The sequence below is a fragment of the Cydia strobilella genome, chromosome 18, assembly GCF_947568885.1.
Source record: "Cydia strobilella chromosome 18, ilCydStro3.1, whole genome shotgun sequence".
NCBI lineage: Eukaryota > Metazoa > Arthropoda > Insecta > Lepidoptera > Tortricidae > Cydia > Cydia strobilella.
This window is the reverse complement of record NC_086058.1, coordinates 11,153,158-11,170,301: the sequence shown is the minus strand read 5'-3', so window position 1 is coordinate 11,170,301 and position 17,144 is coordinate 11,153,158. Positions and strand designations below refer to the sequence as shown.

At 39.3% G+C, this 17,144-nt stretch overlaps 2 protein-coding genes across 2 annotated transcripts; both read right to left on the bottom strand.

The window, feature by feature from the left end:
* Positions 1–155: 155 nt before the first annotated feature.
* LOC134749371 (calcium and integrin-binding protein 1-like) lies at positions 156–3,775 on the bottom strand. Its single transcript, XM_063684290.1, has 5 exons — positions 3,632–3,775; positions 3,363–3,465; positions 1,732–1,879; positions 625–749; positions 156–295 (listed from the first exon to the last, which is right to left on the bottom strand). Exons 1-5 carry the CDS (start codon positions 3,721–3,723, stop codon positions 185–187), a joined length of 579 nt encoding a protein of 192 aa, XP_063540360.1. The 5' UTR covers positions 3,724–3,775; the 3' UTR covers positions 156–184.
* A 516-nt stretch (positions 3,776–4,291) lies between these two features.
* LOC134749497 (uncharacterized) lies at positions 4,292–16,879 on the bottom strand. Its single transcript, XM_063684437.1, has 7 exons — positions 15,689–16,879; positions 13,088–13,443; positions 11,278–11,433; positions 10,878–11,009; positions 10,231–10,795; positions 9,502–9,677; positions 4,292–8,690 (listed from the first exon to the last, which is right to left on the bottom strand). The coding sequence occupies exons 1-7, from the start codon at positions 16,703–16,705 to the stop codon at positions 8,276–8,278; spliced, it is 2,817 nt and encodes a 938-aa protein (XP_063540507.1). The 5' UTR covers positions 16,706–16,879; the 3' UTR covers positions 4,292–8,275.
* Positions 16,880–17,144: the final 265 nt, after the last annotated feature.

Sequence of the window (17,144 nt, the reverse complement as noted above, 5' to 3'; positions counted from 1 at the left end):
AGGGGGCTAGAGAGATTTATAGAATTGCCTATCTTACTCAGTTCAAAAACTTTGTTGACCTCTTAGATTTTCAGATTCGAAAAGTATGGTTTCACTAAATATTAACCAAAAAGGAATTTCTGAAATAAAATACAAGCTGTGAGTAATTGTCTTATTTCAGATAATGTAGACATTCTAGCCAAAATTATATCCTGAAATAGAAAGATGTCTCAAACTCTGATATCCTTGTCATGCATATTTTGAATTCGCTCAAGCCCATACTTCCTGCGTTGTCTAATTTCAGCTCATTCAGTATCTGGAAAAAATTGGTAATTTGAATTAAAAATAGGGTTTGCTCGGCGACCTAATCCCAAAAATCGGCGCAGGCACTTTACGAAAGCGACTACCATCTGACCTTCCAACCCAAAGGGGAAACTAGGGCTTATTGTGATTAGTCCTCTTTCCTCACGACGTTTTCTACCTCGTAATTTCTGTGAAGCGAACTAATGGTTTTTTTTTTTAACTAAAAGCTACGCCTATATTTTTCCAATTCTTGGGATTTGAGCATTACCTAGTGATCAAAAGCCAACTTTTTTTTTAAAATTGGAATTACGAACCACACTTCCTAAAATAGAAGATACTCACAATATCAGCAATCTTCTTCTTGGAGCTGATTTCAATGTAGTGGTTTTTGTGACTCGTATGCTCGGTCAGTCTGTCTATTATTCCGCTGATATCCCGAGCAGATATTTGTCCGTCTTCGTCTAAGTCTGTACAAACAAAATCAAACTTATATTATAAACTGAAATTTGTATCATATATTAAAGAAAAAGTGACCAAGCCCTCCAGTGGCCGACGATGGATTCGAACCGGCGTCTACCGCTTTCGCGGCTAACGCCATATGCTCTAGTCCACCCGGTAACAGCGGCGCCTAACCCAATTTCTCGAGTAGGTACCTAAAATAGTTTGGCCCAGGACTAATACTGTCTTTGTCTTACACTAGTACTAGCACCCAAAAGAAAGGGATGAGTATAATTTTCCTGGTTCTTACTGACTGACAAGTTGTGTCTTCCAGACTATAAATGCAATCTTTGAAAGGCTAAGGGCCTCGAACATACTGCCATCTAAGGGCAAGCAGCAAAGCGGATTCACATTGTCCGATCCGATATCGGATGTCGGAAGGAAGTTAAATGTAATATATATGTGTTTCTCTGTATTTATTGAAGCATTTAATAAATCATTACTACTAAAAAATTATAAATAACTCAAAAAAGGCGGACTTAATGCCAATGGCACTCTCCTGTAGCTGTTATTTTTGTCATAGGGGCCTTCCGACATCCGATATTGGAAAGGCGCTTCCGATAAATTCAGCCATGTCGGAGCCCCCCGTCAGCTGTCGGACCGATAGTATTGTGTGCGTATGTGTAGGCATAATGCTTGATGTTGTATTGTGCGTGACCGCTAAAGACGGCGCCCGGGCGCGCCCCCGTGGCCTGACTATGCGGATGTAGGATCTTACATCCGATATCGGATCGGGCAATGTGAAAACGCTCTGAGTGCACAAACAAATGATGAGTTGCTTACAAAAAAAAAAGCACTTGGGCTGCCTTGCTAAAGCAGGAACAGTAGGGAAAAGTAGGCTGTAAAACCGTTTTTTCAAAATTAAGCTTATTTTGACGCATTATCATGCCATGGCCCATTTCCCTTCCAGACAGGCACAAACACGCAAATGGCCAAAGGAACCAAAATTACCGTAAATCCTAAAGGCCCATTCGGCCTTCACTTCCACGGGGCATTCGGAGCTCATAGCCGAACACAAGTCTAGCAGATCCTCGAATGAGAGGCACTCGTCCTTTTCGGAGGAAAACACTCTGAACAACCGATCTTGAAAAGGGTTATTCTGAAATTAAACGATGATTCATATAATTTTAGGTATGGTTGACGAAATATAATTTGCGCTGATCTTCTTGAAGAACTTGTTTGTCAAATCTTTTACCACAAATCGGTACAAATGATTTTTCGTCAACTATACCAATATTGTAAATTAAGACATAAGCCGAAGTTCGCGTGGATGGCTTCCAAGCCATAATGCGCAAGAGAGTGGCCTCCCCGATGCGCCGTGTTAGGGACAGTTATGGACAGTTTAGATTGTCCAATAGTTAAAAAGTGAAACGCCATGCATATGGACAACAGGAGTGCTGTAGTTGTTTTAGTTTAATTTAAGTTATTGTGATATACTCGTATATAAGACCCGTAGTACCAAAGATAGATATAACTCCGTAATAGATGAATACAGTCTAAGGAAAAAACGTGACTCGAAAATCACGAAAATTTGATTCTCGATCAGATGGCGCCACTAGTTTTGGCCTACACTCGTATAGAGGGCGTTGACTGTTTCGTTTGTTATTTATAATTTTAACGGATACCAGTGAATGAACATGGGTCAAAATCATATAAAAATCATTTATCCATATTTAAATACATTTTATCGTATTTTTATAAATATTTATTTCTAGTTTTAAAGTGTGTCGACAGATGGCAGTGAATAAGTTACTCTATGGTAGTACCTACCCGATTCAGGTAACCTGAGTTAAAATCAAACTATAAGTACTTATTTAGTGTTGTGGTAAAACATGATGGTGGTGAAAGGATGGTCACTGCATTCACTGCTACAGTAATATGTAGTTAAATAAGGAGGGTCCCACTTGAAACGGTCAGCCGTTCGTAAACAGTGTTCGTAAACCATATTGTCAGGTGACAACCAAAACTCACTTATTGCAAAGTGAATAAAAATCAATTAACTTTCTTTTATTAAACGGTTCACTATGGCCCTAAACTTGTGCGGTAGCAAAGAGGATATAATAGGATAGAGCGGTACTTTCATAGTATATTTTGTAGCCACAGTAAATTCACTGCCATCTATCGACACACGATTAAAACTAAAAATGAAAATCTATAAAAATACCATAAAATGTTTTTATATATGGATAAATGATTTTAATTATTTGCATTTTTTTATATGATTATGACCCATGTTCTTTCACTGATATGCGTTAAAATTGTTAAATAACAAGCGAAACCGTCAACGCCAGCTATCCGAGAGTAGGCCAAAGGTAGTGGCGCCATCTGTTTGAGAATCAAATTTTCTTGATTTTCGTGGCACATTTTTCCTTAGACTGTATTCATCTAGGAGTTCTATATATCTTGTGTGGTAGTAAATAGTGACATGATAGCGACTTGGTTGTTACCTGACCTGACGATATCCCGCTGAAGTTTTTCTTCGCCAAAGTCGCGTGTATGCAACAACAACGATAACGATTTTATTACGAGACACACTGTGCTGTGCATTAGAATTAAAAAGATTAACAAATGTATTAACTTACTCTTAGCACATCGAACTTTTTCAGGATTTCTTCTTTGTTAAATCTGTGATGATAGTTGGCTTTGATTTTTTCCGGATCGATAGAATATACCTTTTTCATTAAACTATAACAAAAGAAAGACGTTAACAATTTATTCTTATTCAGAACCTTTCGTTCGCGATATGCAGGAGCCAATAAAAAAACAAACATTTATAACTATGCTCGTTCAATTTCCGAGCATTTAACTGAAGCTACATAAACAATCTAAAGTAATCGAAACTATATCTTACTATAGTATCTCTCCTTTATGCAGATAAGTCAACGTCGTATAGTCTTCTAAAATATCCTGCGTAAGCCCAGGATACGATTGCGATCCACCCATATTGCCACAATGTTCGCAACAACAAAAACACGAACACTTCCGCCTGTATCAACAATGAGCGAATGTTTCTAATGCTAGATTATCTTATCTCGTAATAACGCTTCGTATCGTTAATTGGCGGAATAAGATAACAGCTAAATAGTACTCTTATTTTATCTAGGAATGGAATTAAACGAACTAAGCCACAATAAAAAATGACAGTATATCGATTACTAGCAATACTCTGGTTGATCAGGTAACTGTTTCTGGTATTTTGCAGCTTTTTCCTTGAAGCCACGTATGATAACACGTCAATTTTTTAAGTAATCTTAACATGTTTAATTTTAGTAGTTAATATCTGGGAGACATATTAAAACTCAAAAATACGCGTTTTCCCAGAGATTAATTCGCCCCCGAAAACTACAATATAGCAAATTTCATCGAAATCGTTAGTCGTTTCTGAGATCCCCGAAATATATAAATATAACATATTATACAAGGCTCGTTTAAAGGTACCTATTACAGAAAGCATAGGTTTTTTAACAGTTTTTAAATCAACGTGTTGGAGGTTTAGGAATAAAATAGCATGTAAGAGAAAAATAATTTATTACTCTAAAATATTGTGAGATCGTACTCAGCAATAGTAACAAAACACAATAAACGGTCTTAATTAAATTGCTAAATAAAGAATAGCTCCTGCAAAACATAGCGCGGGGAGATTTACCAATGCAATTTAAAGCTGTCTCTATCTCTGTCGCTCTTGCATATAGGTAGTGACAGGGAGAGATACACGGATCAAATATACGGTGCTAATAAATTAACCAATCAAATGTCGTCTATGATAGTGTGAGTGCCATATATCAGCATACACAACACAACTTCATTCGATATGATCTTGCCCGGTTTGGTGAACCAACCGATTTGTTAATTATAAAAATAATAACCTGCAAAACTATAAAATGGGAAGCACAATATGAGCAGTAATAAAAACATGTAGAATAGCGTTATTTTGTCTATGGTCACATGCAAGTAAACAAATAGAAGTGTAAAGGCAGCCCACAGCACCGATTATGATTATTATAATGATTTTATTATTATGCTTTTTAATTAGGCAACAAGGCCTGAAAACTAAGCCCCACTAAGCAGAGACGCTTGCCACACCTTTTGCTATCTCTATTGCACGCGCATGATTATATAGCTGTCAGTGTTTCTCTCTCGACACCCTTTTGGGAGAGAGTGAGGGGGCTCTTCCGCATCCCTGTTGTGGAACCTGACATGTCGCACCCCACCTTGTGGGGTGGTCATTCGCCGTCATTGTGGGGACGGCTGTGTGATGTGGTGTAGGCCAGCTTTATCGCTGTCGGCCGTTATCGTCAACCCCACGACCCCTAGCCTGGTGATACCGTTTGAGCGGGGCCAGGTTTCGGGGCCGCAGTGAAGGGGACCGGCAGCTTAGGCTGGCGTGTGCGTCGTGCCTATGTGTTGGCTCATCCGATGTGTGTTGTAAATTATATAGCTGTCCCGCCCATGATGCTGGTTGTCACTGTGCGAGCGTGACAGCTATATAATTATGCGCGTGCAATAGAAATAGCAATAGGTGGGTCTATGTACGAAAATGTGTAAAGCGTCTCTTCTTTAGGCTCATTCATAAGCCTCCAGTCAAGAGGTCAATTTTTTTTATTTAATGACTGAAAAGAACAAATGAATAACTTGTAAGTACTAGGTTCATCTATGTGGCCTTACATTCGTGCGTAGCGTGCGCCGCAGTGGGGTCCGCCTTATATGCCAATAACCCTGCCCATAATCTACACATATGGAGCTATAGTGTACGTATCTTGACTAATATGACGCGAACACTGTCAAACGTAAAATAACACTTTAAACTTATAAACGAAATAAAGAATTACTACTAAGTAGGGTTCCGTAAGCAAACTTGACTATAGAGCATAGACTATAAAGGTGCCTGCACCTTGCTTAATAACTCTTACTTTTTTTAAATTCGTTATTTGGATGATATTATATAAATCCAAATGAAAGGTGCAGAGCACCTTGCTTGTAATGTTTGATTTTATACTTACGCAAATAGTCAATTAATCGCGATTTAAACTATAAAATGTATGTGTTATACACATTGTCACGAATAAATGACAATGCCAGTGAAATGTTAAAAATTGCTTACAGAACTTAAGGAAAATGGCGACACGATATGCCATATTGTATCATTAATATATTAATTCCACCTGAGGGGCAATGGAATTTCGATCGCTCGATTCCGTATTTCGTCACTCGAAAATCGGTGGAAAACGGCGAAATGCTAATTTTTGAAATACGAGCGATACGGAAGAAATTTACAATCTAGTGGTATTGACCACTCGTTTTCAATTATATGAGTAGAATTCAAATGCCTAGTAGTGAAGGGCCTGACACTCTTTGATAGAGAAAGATAGTCTTATTGCGATTCCTATAAGAGGAAAGAGAAAATAGTGCCATGCTTTGTCCTTATCACCGACCGGCTGGCATCAAAGGTAGGAGGCGATGGCGTTATACCGAAATTTATAAATAAGAGTAAAAGAGAGAAAACCTATGCTGCCCAAATTTAGAATCAGAATCAGAATATTTTTATTTGTGAAAACATAGGTACAATAAAATTGTGGTGTTAAATTATGTACACTACAGGTTTCTCTATGTTTTATCCACGGGTGCAGACGGGTGCGGGTGGGAGGGGTGGGTGGGAGGTTTAATATGAATATTCTTTCTCTTACCCCCGATCGCTAGGTGCCTTGTATATACTATGTCTATGCTAGTAGTGGATATTATCGAACAAAATGCACGAAATCGAGCGGTCGAAATTTAAAAATCGGCCCCCCGGTCTACAATCCCGACCATGCAAAAAGCCTTTCCTAAGTTGCACATTCATACGAATACATTTAATTAGCCCTCGCTGTACACCTGTGCATTACTTTATATCATTACTGTCACAGATATACAGTGCTGGACAAAAGAATCATACACTTACACGAGAAATATACTTTCTTATACAACTTCTTTTGTGAACTTCGCCTCGTGTTGGTATATACAGAAAACTTATAGTACATGTAATGAGATATATTAGTATTCAAACATATTTCAGTGATTATCATAATCTTGGCTTCTAGAGCGTGATTACTTTGACTTTTTCATTTTACTCTGGACAAAATAAATAATACGAACGCTGTATAAAATATACAATACAATAACCTGGGTGGAAATAATAATAAATGAAATGACTCATTGTATTATTCTTGACAATTCTCAGTCATTTTCACGTTCAAGATGTCAGGAAAACAGATTTACATTGATGTTCGCAATCTGGTTATACGTCGTCATAGGCAAAAGAAAATTTCGTCTCGAAAAATTGCCCTAAAATATTCAATCTCGGTTGGAGCACAGTACATTCGAAAAAAACATTAAAAACAGGAAACTGTGGCGAACTTGCCTGAAGCCGGTCGCAGGCGATCAACAAATCAATGGGATGATGCTTATTGTTCGATGCGTGAAGTTAAATCCAAAAATATCATTGAGAGTTGTTAGGGAAATGACGGATCTTAAGGTCAGTTCTCGAGCTAGCCCTCGCAGGTTCAGAGAAAATGGTTTAACCATTTATTAGCAGATTAGCAGTAGTGTTGAGCGCAAAAGGAGGCCACACAAAATATATGACTAAGTTTAATATGCGATTGTGCTGTATGATTTAATTTGTCCAGAGCAAAATGAAGTGCTTTAGATAATTACGTTTAGATAAATAATTTTGATCAAACTTGAAAATTTCAAAATTCATTGAAATTTCATTATAAGTATGTATAAGAACATGAAAATGTGGTACAAATTTTCCTAAGGCATAAGGTATATAGCGGAATTCATAAAGTAGTACACATAGAAACTTTCATTTTCGTGCAAGTGTATGACTCTTGTTGTCCAGTGCTGTACGTCACAATTACAGTAAATATATTTAAATGAAAAACCTGCGCACGCGACTTCAACGGCCCGTCCACGACTTCGCGCCGTGGCGAGCGGCGACTTTAGGTGGGAGCGAAAGGTCAGATCGCTGTCTCGCTCCCGCTTAGAGCAGACTCCGCTGCCGCCGCCGACCGGAGTCGTGGCCGGGCATAAGTCGCCATAAGCAACAATGGGAGTTTTGATCTCTTGCAACAATAACGAATTACCCTGTTAGATAAAAGGTTAAGGGCCAGTTGCACCAACCAATTTTAGCGAACTGATCAACGTCACTCAGCAGTCAACTATGAAACTTCCCATACGATAAAATTTTGCGAACACTTTAACGGTGACAGAGGGTTTGGTGCAACCGACCCTAAGACTACAGAGAGGCAATTTAACACTTACTATTCCCTTTACTCAACCATCTGAGGAGAGGAGTCCAGCGAGGTAATTAGGACTAATAACTTCAATAAGCAGTCATTTCATAAACCAGATATTCTATGTGTCATTGCGTACTTAAACTGTTAAAATAATATCTCAAAAGCAAACATTTTATCGAAATCAGTCAGTACCTTAACAATTAAAAGTTCTTACAAACACATCACCTTTTAGGAAAATCGAGATTGTCAAAACTAATTTGCCTGCGCGCTCTCATTTTAGCTGCTTCTTCGAATGAAGGCATTGAATTTGATTTGTAGAGGCCTGATTTGTCCAGCATGCTAAAACCACTGCTGCTATTGGAGCTAGAATCTACATTGATAAGTTTGTCTTGGAGGACATTTTTGGAGCCGCTCCTTGGTTGATCCTGTTTGAAGGAACCATTGCAGTTCTCTTTAATTTGTGATGTTAATGTACTAGGTGCGGCCTGTCTTGCCTTGAACTGTTGGTAGGCGTTGGCGGATATGTAACCGGAGAGTTTACTGTTACCGTCGTTGGCTAGCTTCATTTGTTCTTCTTGAAAACAATCCTCGATGCTGCGGCCTTGGATAATCGCGAACACGTATTGGCGAGCGAGTCTGAAAGCATAATATTATTTATTTATTAAAACGTATAAAAGTTGGGTTCAGAAGTTGACTGTGATAACAGGCAGAAAGCCGCATTGCACATTTTATCTTTCATTTACGTAAGTAAATTGGGGTTTATCAATACAACTGATAACTGCATTTAATAAATATTAATACAAAATCAACCAATTTAGAGCAATTGGATCTCTTCTTTTAATAATATTATGAATTTAGGGAACCGGCTTCCAACAATCCCAGTTTGTATCGTGACTTACCATCATACGAGATTGTGGTCAAATGCTTTCCTTTATCCAATAAAAAAAAACAACCTAAACTTACCATGTCATAATCGAATAGCTTGGCTAGTCCTTGGATACCTAAGTCTGGCTTGATGTTAATATAGACATAAATACAAAACTGCCATCGCTTGTTCTTTCGAGTCCCGTGTTTTGCGTTAGTCAGCCATCGCTAACGGCATGTGATAAAGCTAAATTAATTTAGTACTCACTTGAGCATGGTTTATGAGTTGGATAGCTTAGGTGACGCAAACTTGGCAGCGTGAGGCGACATCACCCAACGTGAGCCTCGCGTGGGCTTCGGCCTTCTCCCGGTAGGTTCACCAGCCCTGTGAGGCTCCTTCAGTTTACACTATACTTACTTGCGCAGGTGGACAGCTCGGGGAAGGCTTTTTCAGCGAGAGCGGCAGCGAGCAGTGTAAACAGCCGGCGAGTAAGCCTCGCGAGGGCTTGGCCTACTTTCAGAAGCCGGTTGATATACACCAGCCGTGCAATCTTCAGTTTACACTAGAGTTCTTCAGACTCACTTGAGCATGGTTTCTGAGGTGGACAGCTTGGGCGAAGCAAACTTGGCGGCGTGAGGCGGCAGCGTCAGCAGCCGGCGAGTGAGCCGCGCCAACGCCTCAGCCTTCTCGCGGAAGCCGGCGGAGGACATGCGCCACCCGTGCACACGGAGCGCCTCTGACACCGCCCATAGGAGTTTCTGAAATATTTATATCCAATTGTTAGGCTATAACTGCGAAGCACTTAGTGCCAGTTGCACAATCCGCACTTTACAGACTGATCAACGTCACCCGGCGCGCCGCGGCGGTTTACTATGAAACTTTCCATACAATTAAATTTAGCAAACTCTTTAACGATGACATACAGTTTGGTGCAACCGACCCTTAGAGGTTCAGAATGATCGACGGACAAATACACGACGACGTTATATCGGAATCTGAGCATATTTTTGTAGATGGTGATCAGAGTTGAAGAAAGAGTCAGAGAGAGAATGTCAGATCATAGTCCTTTTAGAAAAAAAAATACACAATAATATCTGGCAAATTACGTTGATTCTTCATGGATCTGACAGCGTCACTACTGCAGAAAGGCGTAAAAATGAGACCGACTGAATCACGCAGGCACGCTAGTATCTTATTCAGATCCATGCAGTTCTTATTCAGAGAGAATTAACAGAGCATTAAGATAATCGTTATACTAGTCTAGGAAACTATCTAAAATCTAAATGATATGTAACAAAACTGGTCTCTCACCTTCTTATGAGTTTCATTTAACTCCACAGAATTGCGTCTAGTAAACACTTCAGACGCCCGTCGATTCATGATATGCGGAGGCATGCTCCCGATCGTGTCCCCGCCGAACGACAGGCTCTTCGCTATCTTACTTCTACTGCTTTCTGGCTGCTGATCCAATGCATCAAGTTTACGCTTTAGGAAATGATCGCTCTGAGTTCCATCAGCGCTTTTTGTTTCCGCTGACCTGTCGGGGGATGAGAACAGAGCTCTCTTGGACTTCATAGCTTGAAGAGGCACTGATGTGCTAGCGGTGCTTGGTATCGATTTTCTGTTCTCCGGACTGACAAATAAAGCTCTTTTTAGAGTCTCCCGTGTTGGCTGTGATCTCGTCATACTGTCAGAATCCATAAGTAATCTTCTCATTATCTTCTTGCGGCTAGAGCCTCCACTTCTAGTCTTTGGGGTTTTGGCGGGAGTCTTTTTGCCTGGGGTCTTGCGGCTGGGGGTTTTCTTGCCCGGTGTGCGTCTAAGGCGGGGACTTTTCCTTTCAGCAGAGTTTATAAGCTTCCTGTGTGGGAAATAGCTTCAAATTGTTTGTGTTAGATACTTGATCAGAGAAAAATAAAGGATATTTAGGATTATTTTCGTATGTCTATTTTACTTACTTTTTATCAATGAGGACCATTTTAGCAGTGCCTGCTTGGGCCTTTTCATTGATTGTAGCAGCACTGCAAAATGCTTGCCGTCGGCGAGCCAAATGCGATAAACGTCTGCCTGGTGACTTTGCTTGTGCCATCCTGAAAAAATTAACGTATTTAATTGTAACTCTTTATATTAAGAGCAAGTAAATGCAAATCTGTAGAGACGTAAGAATAACGAGAGGTAAAAAGCAACAATGATGCAAGGTGGAGTGGTGCTTTTCGAAAATAGTAGACACTGGACAGTACTGATTCAAGTCAAAATATTAATACAGCCTAATATTGCTTTTTGAATTAGTAATAAGTTTCATATTACAGCTAAGTGTTTTACTTTTATAAAGTCATTTGTTGTGTAAGATATGCATACTTGAGGCGAAGTGCCTTCCTCTTATGTGCACTGCTAGGTGACTGGTTTCCTCCGGAGTAGACATTGACACTGGTTTCAGTCTCTGCACCAACATATCTCTCACCGTAGCGCAGGGCCAGCATTTCCATCCTCTCGGAGTAGGTTGTCACATTGTAACTGAAATAAGTTAACAAAAATAATGGCAGGATCAAGGGTCAGATGTAGAAGGCGGTATTTTTAGGGTTCCGTACCCAAACGTGTCCGTCTGTCTGGCATCAGGCTGTATCTCATGAAACGTGATAGCGTTCGACACTTGAAATTTTCACAGATGATGTATTTCTGTTGCCGCTATAACAACAAATACTAAAAACAGAGTAAAATAAATATTTAAATGGGGCGTGGTACGGAACCTTTCGTGCGCGAGTCCGACTCGCACTTGGCCGGTTTTTTTTAAAGTACAGTACCGTCAAAATTTAAGTTCACCCTTTGTTTTCGGTACTTTTTTGCAACATTTGCAGTTCGGATGTCGAAATTTGTTTTTCAACTGATCCGTTATTGTTTCCAGAAACGTGTTTGATTAGTCGGACACAATTTACGTACATTTCTAAACAACTCATTCTCTAAAATCTTATTGTATGTATATAAAATAATTTATTTAATTTAATTTATATGTAAATTGACAACCTAAACTGACGAAAAAAGCAATTTTGCGAACTAGGAAACTGACTTAATACAGGAATCAACAACTTAGAGAAACTGGCAAATACGGAAATTGGCGAATAAGGCAACTGTCTAATAAGTAAACTGGTGAATCAGTGAAATTGACGAATAGGGAAACTGACGCCGGACACGGTACGCTAATTCACATTTAGTGCCAGTAACCCGATAGTCTGGTTCTCTGTTTGTAGCCACTGTTTTTTACACACTTTTATTGCGTATAATATACCTTTTTTATATAATGTACTAGCGACCCGCCCCGGCTTCGCACGGGTGCAATGCTGATGTCACAGCTGATGTATTATACATATAAACCTTCCTATTGAATCACTCTATCTATTAAAAAAAACGCATCTAAATCAGTTTCGTAGTTTTAAAGATATTAGCATACATAGGGGCAGACTATAAAACGTACTTATTTAATCTAAAATAATATAATTTTAGATTAAATAAGTAAGTTTCCCTATGTGGAACTATGTTGCCGTGCCCTAACAGGGCGTCACATGAACAGCTTATATTTAAGAACACCTGTACCTGCTATGTGATATGCAATAAATGATTTCAATTTCAGACAGACAGCAGGAAACGACTTTGTTTTATTTTATACTAAGTATATGTAGTGATAGTGCTTCAAATATTGTAACTAAAATTTGTACCACTTCCCAGTAACTGATTCAGTAGAAATTTGGAAGACTATCGTAATTCCTGTGACAATGCAATAATATACTAACATGGAGGTGATCTGATGATGCAGTCGGTAGGTAGCCAAAGGAACCCTCGATGGAAAAACACAAACACATCAAATTTAGGCTCATTACTCTCATTAGAAAGGTCTCAAGAAGTACGATAGACATGTAAATTAGAAGAAGTACAGTCAGCAATAGTGTCACAAAATATTTTTTTGACAGTTACTTGTTATATAAATATATACGGGATTTTGCATGTTATCGGCTACGCTCGTAGCGCGTATCACGCGCTGGCACTAAATATATTAATTTACATAATTACCTATATATTATAATCTATTTGTTATTTATTTTCTTAAAACCAATTGGGTTTTTGCCACAACATATTCACTAGGTAATATTTACATTTACTGTAAAACAATACTTACTACACATCATAATGCCTGCATTTCAACAAGTTAGGCCATGCTGTTTCCTTAGCTTCACCTTCACTGCACATCTCGAGCACAATACTCTTGTCATTCACACTAGTGTCTAATTCATACTCAAGCTTATCCTCTCGTCTAGATGACATTGCAGTTTCCTCTCTCGATTCTTGAGATACTGCTGGTATTTCTACAAAGGACACTCGCTTAGTAGGAGTAACGGGGATAATGGGTTCAGGCTCAACTTTAACCTCATTGTTAAATGCTGGCAAGAAACAGTAGTATTTCTTAAGCATCTCTGTGACATCCATGTGTAGAGTTGTGACTGATGGCGGTGGTAGAATCCCTTGGAGCTTTTCCTGTTTGGAAATTAAAATATTGCTTGTATATTTTTGGGATTGATATATAAAATTTCTCTGCAGAATGAGTAGACAATAGCCTGAAGAACTTGATAATTTTTATTAAATTCTTAATTTAATGAACACCACAAACCTTCAAGGAAAAAATAAATGGTTGTCTCCGACTAATTAAAATGTACATGTAAAGGCGGACTAAGCTCGCCAAAATTATTTAATCTGTATGTTAATGAGCTTATCGGTGAGCTCAGCAGCACGCATGTCGGATGCCACGTGAACAGGGTAGCATTCAACAACATAAGCTATGCAGATGATATGGTGCTGTTGAGCCCATCGGTAGGCGGACTAAGAACCCTTATTTATAAGTGTGAGTCATATGCTTTAAAACATAATTTAAAATATAATGTGTCGAAAAGCGAATACATGGTTTTCAAGGCAGGAACCAAGTGCCTATCTTATGTCCCACCCATTCGCTTGAATGGCGAGCAGCTTAAGAGGGTTAACTCGTTTAAATACCTTGGGCCGCGACGATGCGGATATCTAGAGGGAGCGAAGGGCTCTGGCTATCAGAGCCAACATGATAGCTCGCAGGTTCAGTTGGTGTACAGCGCAAGTTAAAATTACGCTATTCCGTGCGTACTGTACATCACTGTATACCTGCAGCTTATGGTCGAGATACACGCATCGCTCGCTCAATACATTGCGGGTTCAATATAATGAGGCGTTCAGGGTGCTGTTGCGGCTGCCGCGACATTGCAGCGCGTCTGGCATGTTCGCTGACGCACACGTCGACGGTTTCCATGGGACGCTGCGCAAGCGCTGCGCCGCGACGCTCCGCAGAGTCCGCGGCAGCCGCCACAGCCTCCTGAGCGTAGTAGCGGGGAGGTGGGACAGTGGCCTAATCAGGCACTGGTCCTCGCTTCACTTAGGTTTAGGTACTAATATAGTTATTTAAGTATTATTTTTAAGTATTTTTTAGTACTAACAGACTATGGACACTTATTCGTCTGAAATAAATGCATTTTATTTTATTTTTATTTATTTATTTAAAGAAAATCCCTTCGGCCGCGTATGTAACCGGAGTTTTGTAACCAGTTACCTAAGAAGAAAAATTGATCCTCACAGGATACTGGTATCCAAGTGATATATTTTTTCCTTTTCTGATACCTATATGATTGTTCGTAACTAGTATCCAGTAAGGAATAAATAATACTCTTATGAAACCATGAGTGATCCCTTTAGAAACATAATGTTGAATTCTGAACTTAACTAGACGGAGCCCCGCTTCGCGGGACTCCTATTTTTGGGCATTTTGCCCTTCGGGCATCTGAAGCTACCTAACAAACCTAACCTACAACCTACGCTTTTTTCCCCAGTGTAATGTTTTCACGGATATCACACTAAATCAATAGGTAGGTAGGTTAGATTCGTTAGGTAGCTTCAGATGCCCGAAGGGCAAACCGCCCAGAAATAGGAGCCCCGCGAAGCGGGGCTCCGTCTAGTTAAGTTGAGCATTCAACATTTTTACAATTTAACATTTTGAGATTCAACATTTTGAGAATCCAACATTTCGAGAATTCAACATTATGTTCCTAAAGGGATAATACCATACCTATCTATCTTTCAAGCAGTTACCTACGAGGAATATAAAGTACTTTCTCGTAATCATTAGGAAGTTTTCCTAGGTTGTAACTTGGTTACGTGAAAGGAAAAAAATGTATCACTTGGATACCAGTATCCTATGAGGATCATTTTTTCTTCTTAGGTAACTGGTTACCAAACTCCGGTTACATATGCGGCCGAAGGGAAGAAAATACTCAAAATCATAGAAGGTAGGATCCTATAGAAGTGGCCTACCATGTGCGCCTGTGAGGGACAGAACATACGCAATGCGACAATATGATTGGTTGAGTAGATTTGTAGCCCACCATGAACCATACAAAATTTACGGTGGGAAGAAAATAATAATGTGAGACTGTAACAAGGACAAACAATAATAACGCTTTCTCTGCTACTCCTACTGAAAGATACATAAAGCGAGATTTAGACTAGCAAGAACTTGCATGCAATTTTCATTACATTGCGGTATCTAATAAAAAAATTAAATGCAGTTTACCTTAGTAGTCAGCAGTGTAATGTAGGTTGCATGCAAGTTCTTGCTAGTCTAAAACTCGCTTAAGACTATCCCATTCTAACAGTTCCCCCCACCACTCATGCCTAATCAGTTTTATACTAGATTCATGCTTACCTCCATTTTCTTAACCTTCTTCTTATCATGCTGTTCATGGTTCTTCAAAAAGCTCCAAAATGGTTCAGGTGCTGCACTTGCTTGGGCATCTTCATCATCTGAACAGAACATATCCGGGGAACGCACACCACTATCAAACGAGGCTTCTAATGAAGAGTAACTTTGGTCATTACTCCATTTTGTACTTTTATCTTCTGGCCTCGGAAATAGACTCTCTTTTCTGGAGAAATCTTCAAACCGTGAATCTCCAGTGCTCTCAGTACCTTTAGTACTCCTTTCATCAGATATGTCACTAGCAGCAGGCGTGTGGCAGCTCCTCTCTTCAAAAGCATTGCCAATGTTTTCACTTGTGTTCGAACTATCTGATTCTTGAGATTTGTCATCTAGAACCAGCCCAGCATTAGCAGTGAGAGCAGTAATAGGGTCAACAATGGGCTTCAGCTTCTGCACATGTTTTATGGTGCCGTTAAATGACAATTCGCTGATCGGCAATTTGAAGACGCTTTCGGAATGTCTTACGTCACGAAGCATGTCAACTGCATTGTTACTGTTTTCCATAGTAGAGGTTATGAAAATTTGCTGTTTAAAACAGCTGGATTTAAATTCATCCGAAGATACGGGGACGTCGGCCGGGTCAGATTTGTCGGTGAGGTTGTGGTCCACCGTAAAGGAAGAGCTTTCATTCAACGAAGTGCAAGGAGAGCCAATTTTGCTAATATCTGCTATCAAACTACCCTTCTCTGCAGTATTTTCATTCAGACCCAAAGAAACACAGTCAACTTGGGCGGTTTCGTAATGTTTACTATCCTCTTTAATATTCTTTTGGACAGCAGCTGACAAGTCTATGTTACCTCCAATGCTTGGATTTTCGTAGTCACAGTTACTTAATAATGAAACTGGATCAGGTTCGATTTGTTCACGGAAAGTATCCACTACGTTGAAACTTCTCATGTAACGCTCATACAAAGAAAAACTATCACTCATAGAACGGCAATTTGAGTCTTCAAACGATTCCATTACCACCGCATTTTCTCCACACTTGTATGTGGTAGAAATGGGGTATTTTACACTAACATTATGAAATCGTATTATAAGTAATTTAAAACATTAATTATTGTTCACTTTGTCCCGAAATCTAATTAAAACGCAATCGAAAATGTTGTAACTGCAACAAACTCGCCATCCCTCCAGCTGCACCATAAATGTATATAGCTATTTTCTTTTTTTTAAATGGCGCAAGAACCATAAACAGTGTAGACTTTTAATCGTTCTAGTAATACGAGGATGGCACTCACGGATATATAATTTACAGACTATAGTTGGTCAATCTAAATTGTCAGTAAATAAGAACAAAAAAAACTATACCCATCCTTCTCTTTCGGGTGCTAGTACTAGTGTAAGACAAAAATAGTATGATTCTCTCTGTCTATGTTTGAAATGAGACAGTCCTTTAACA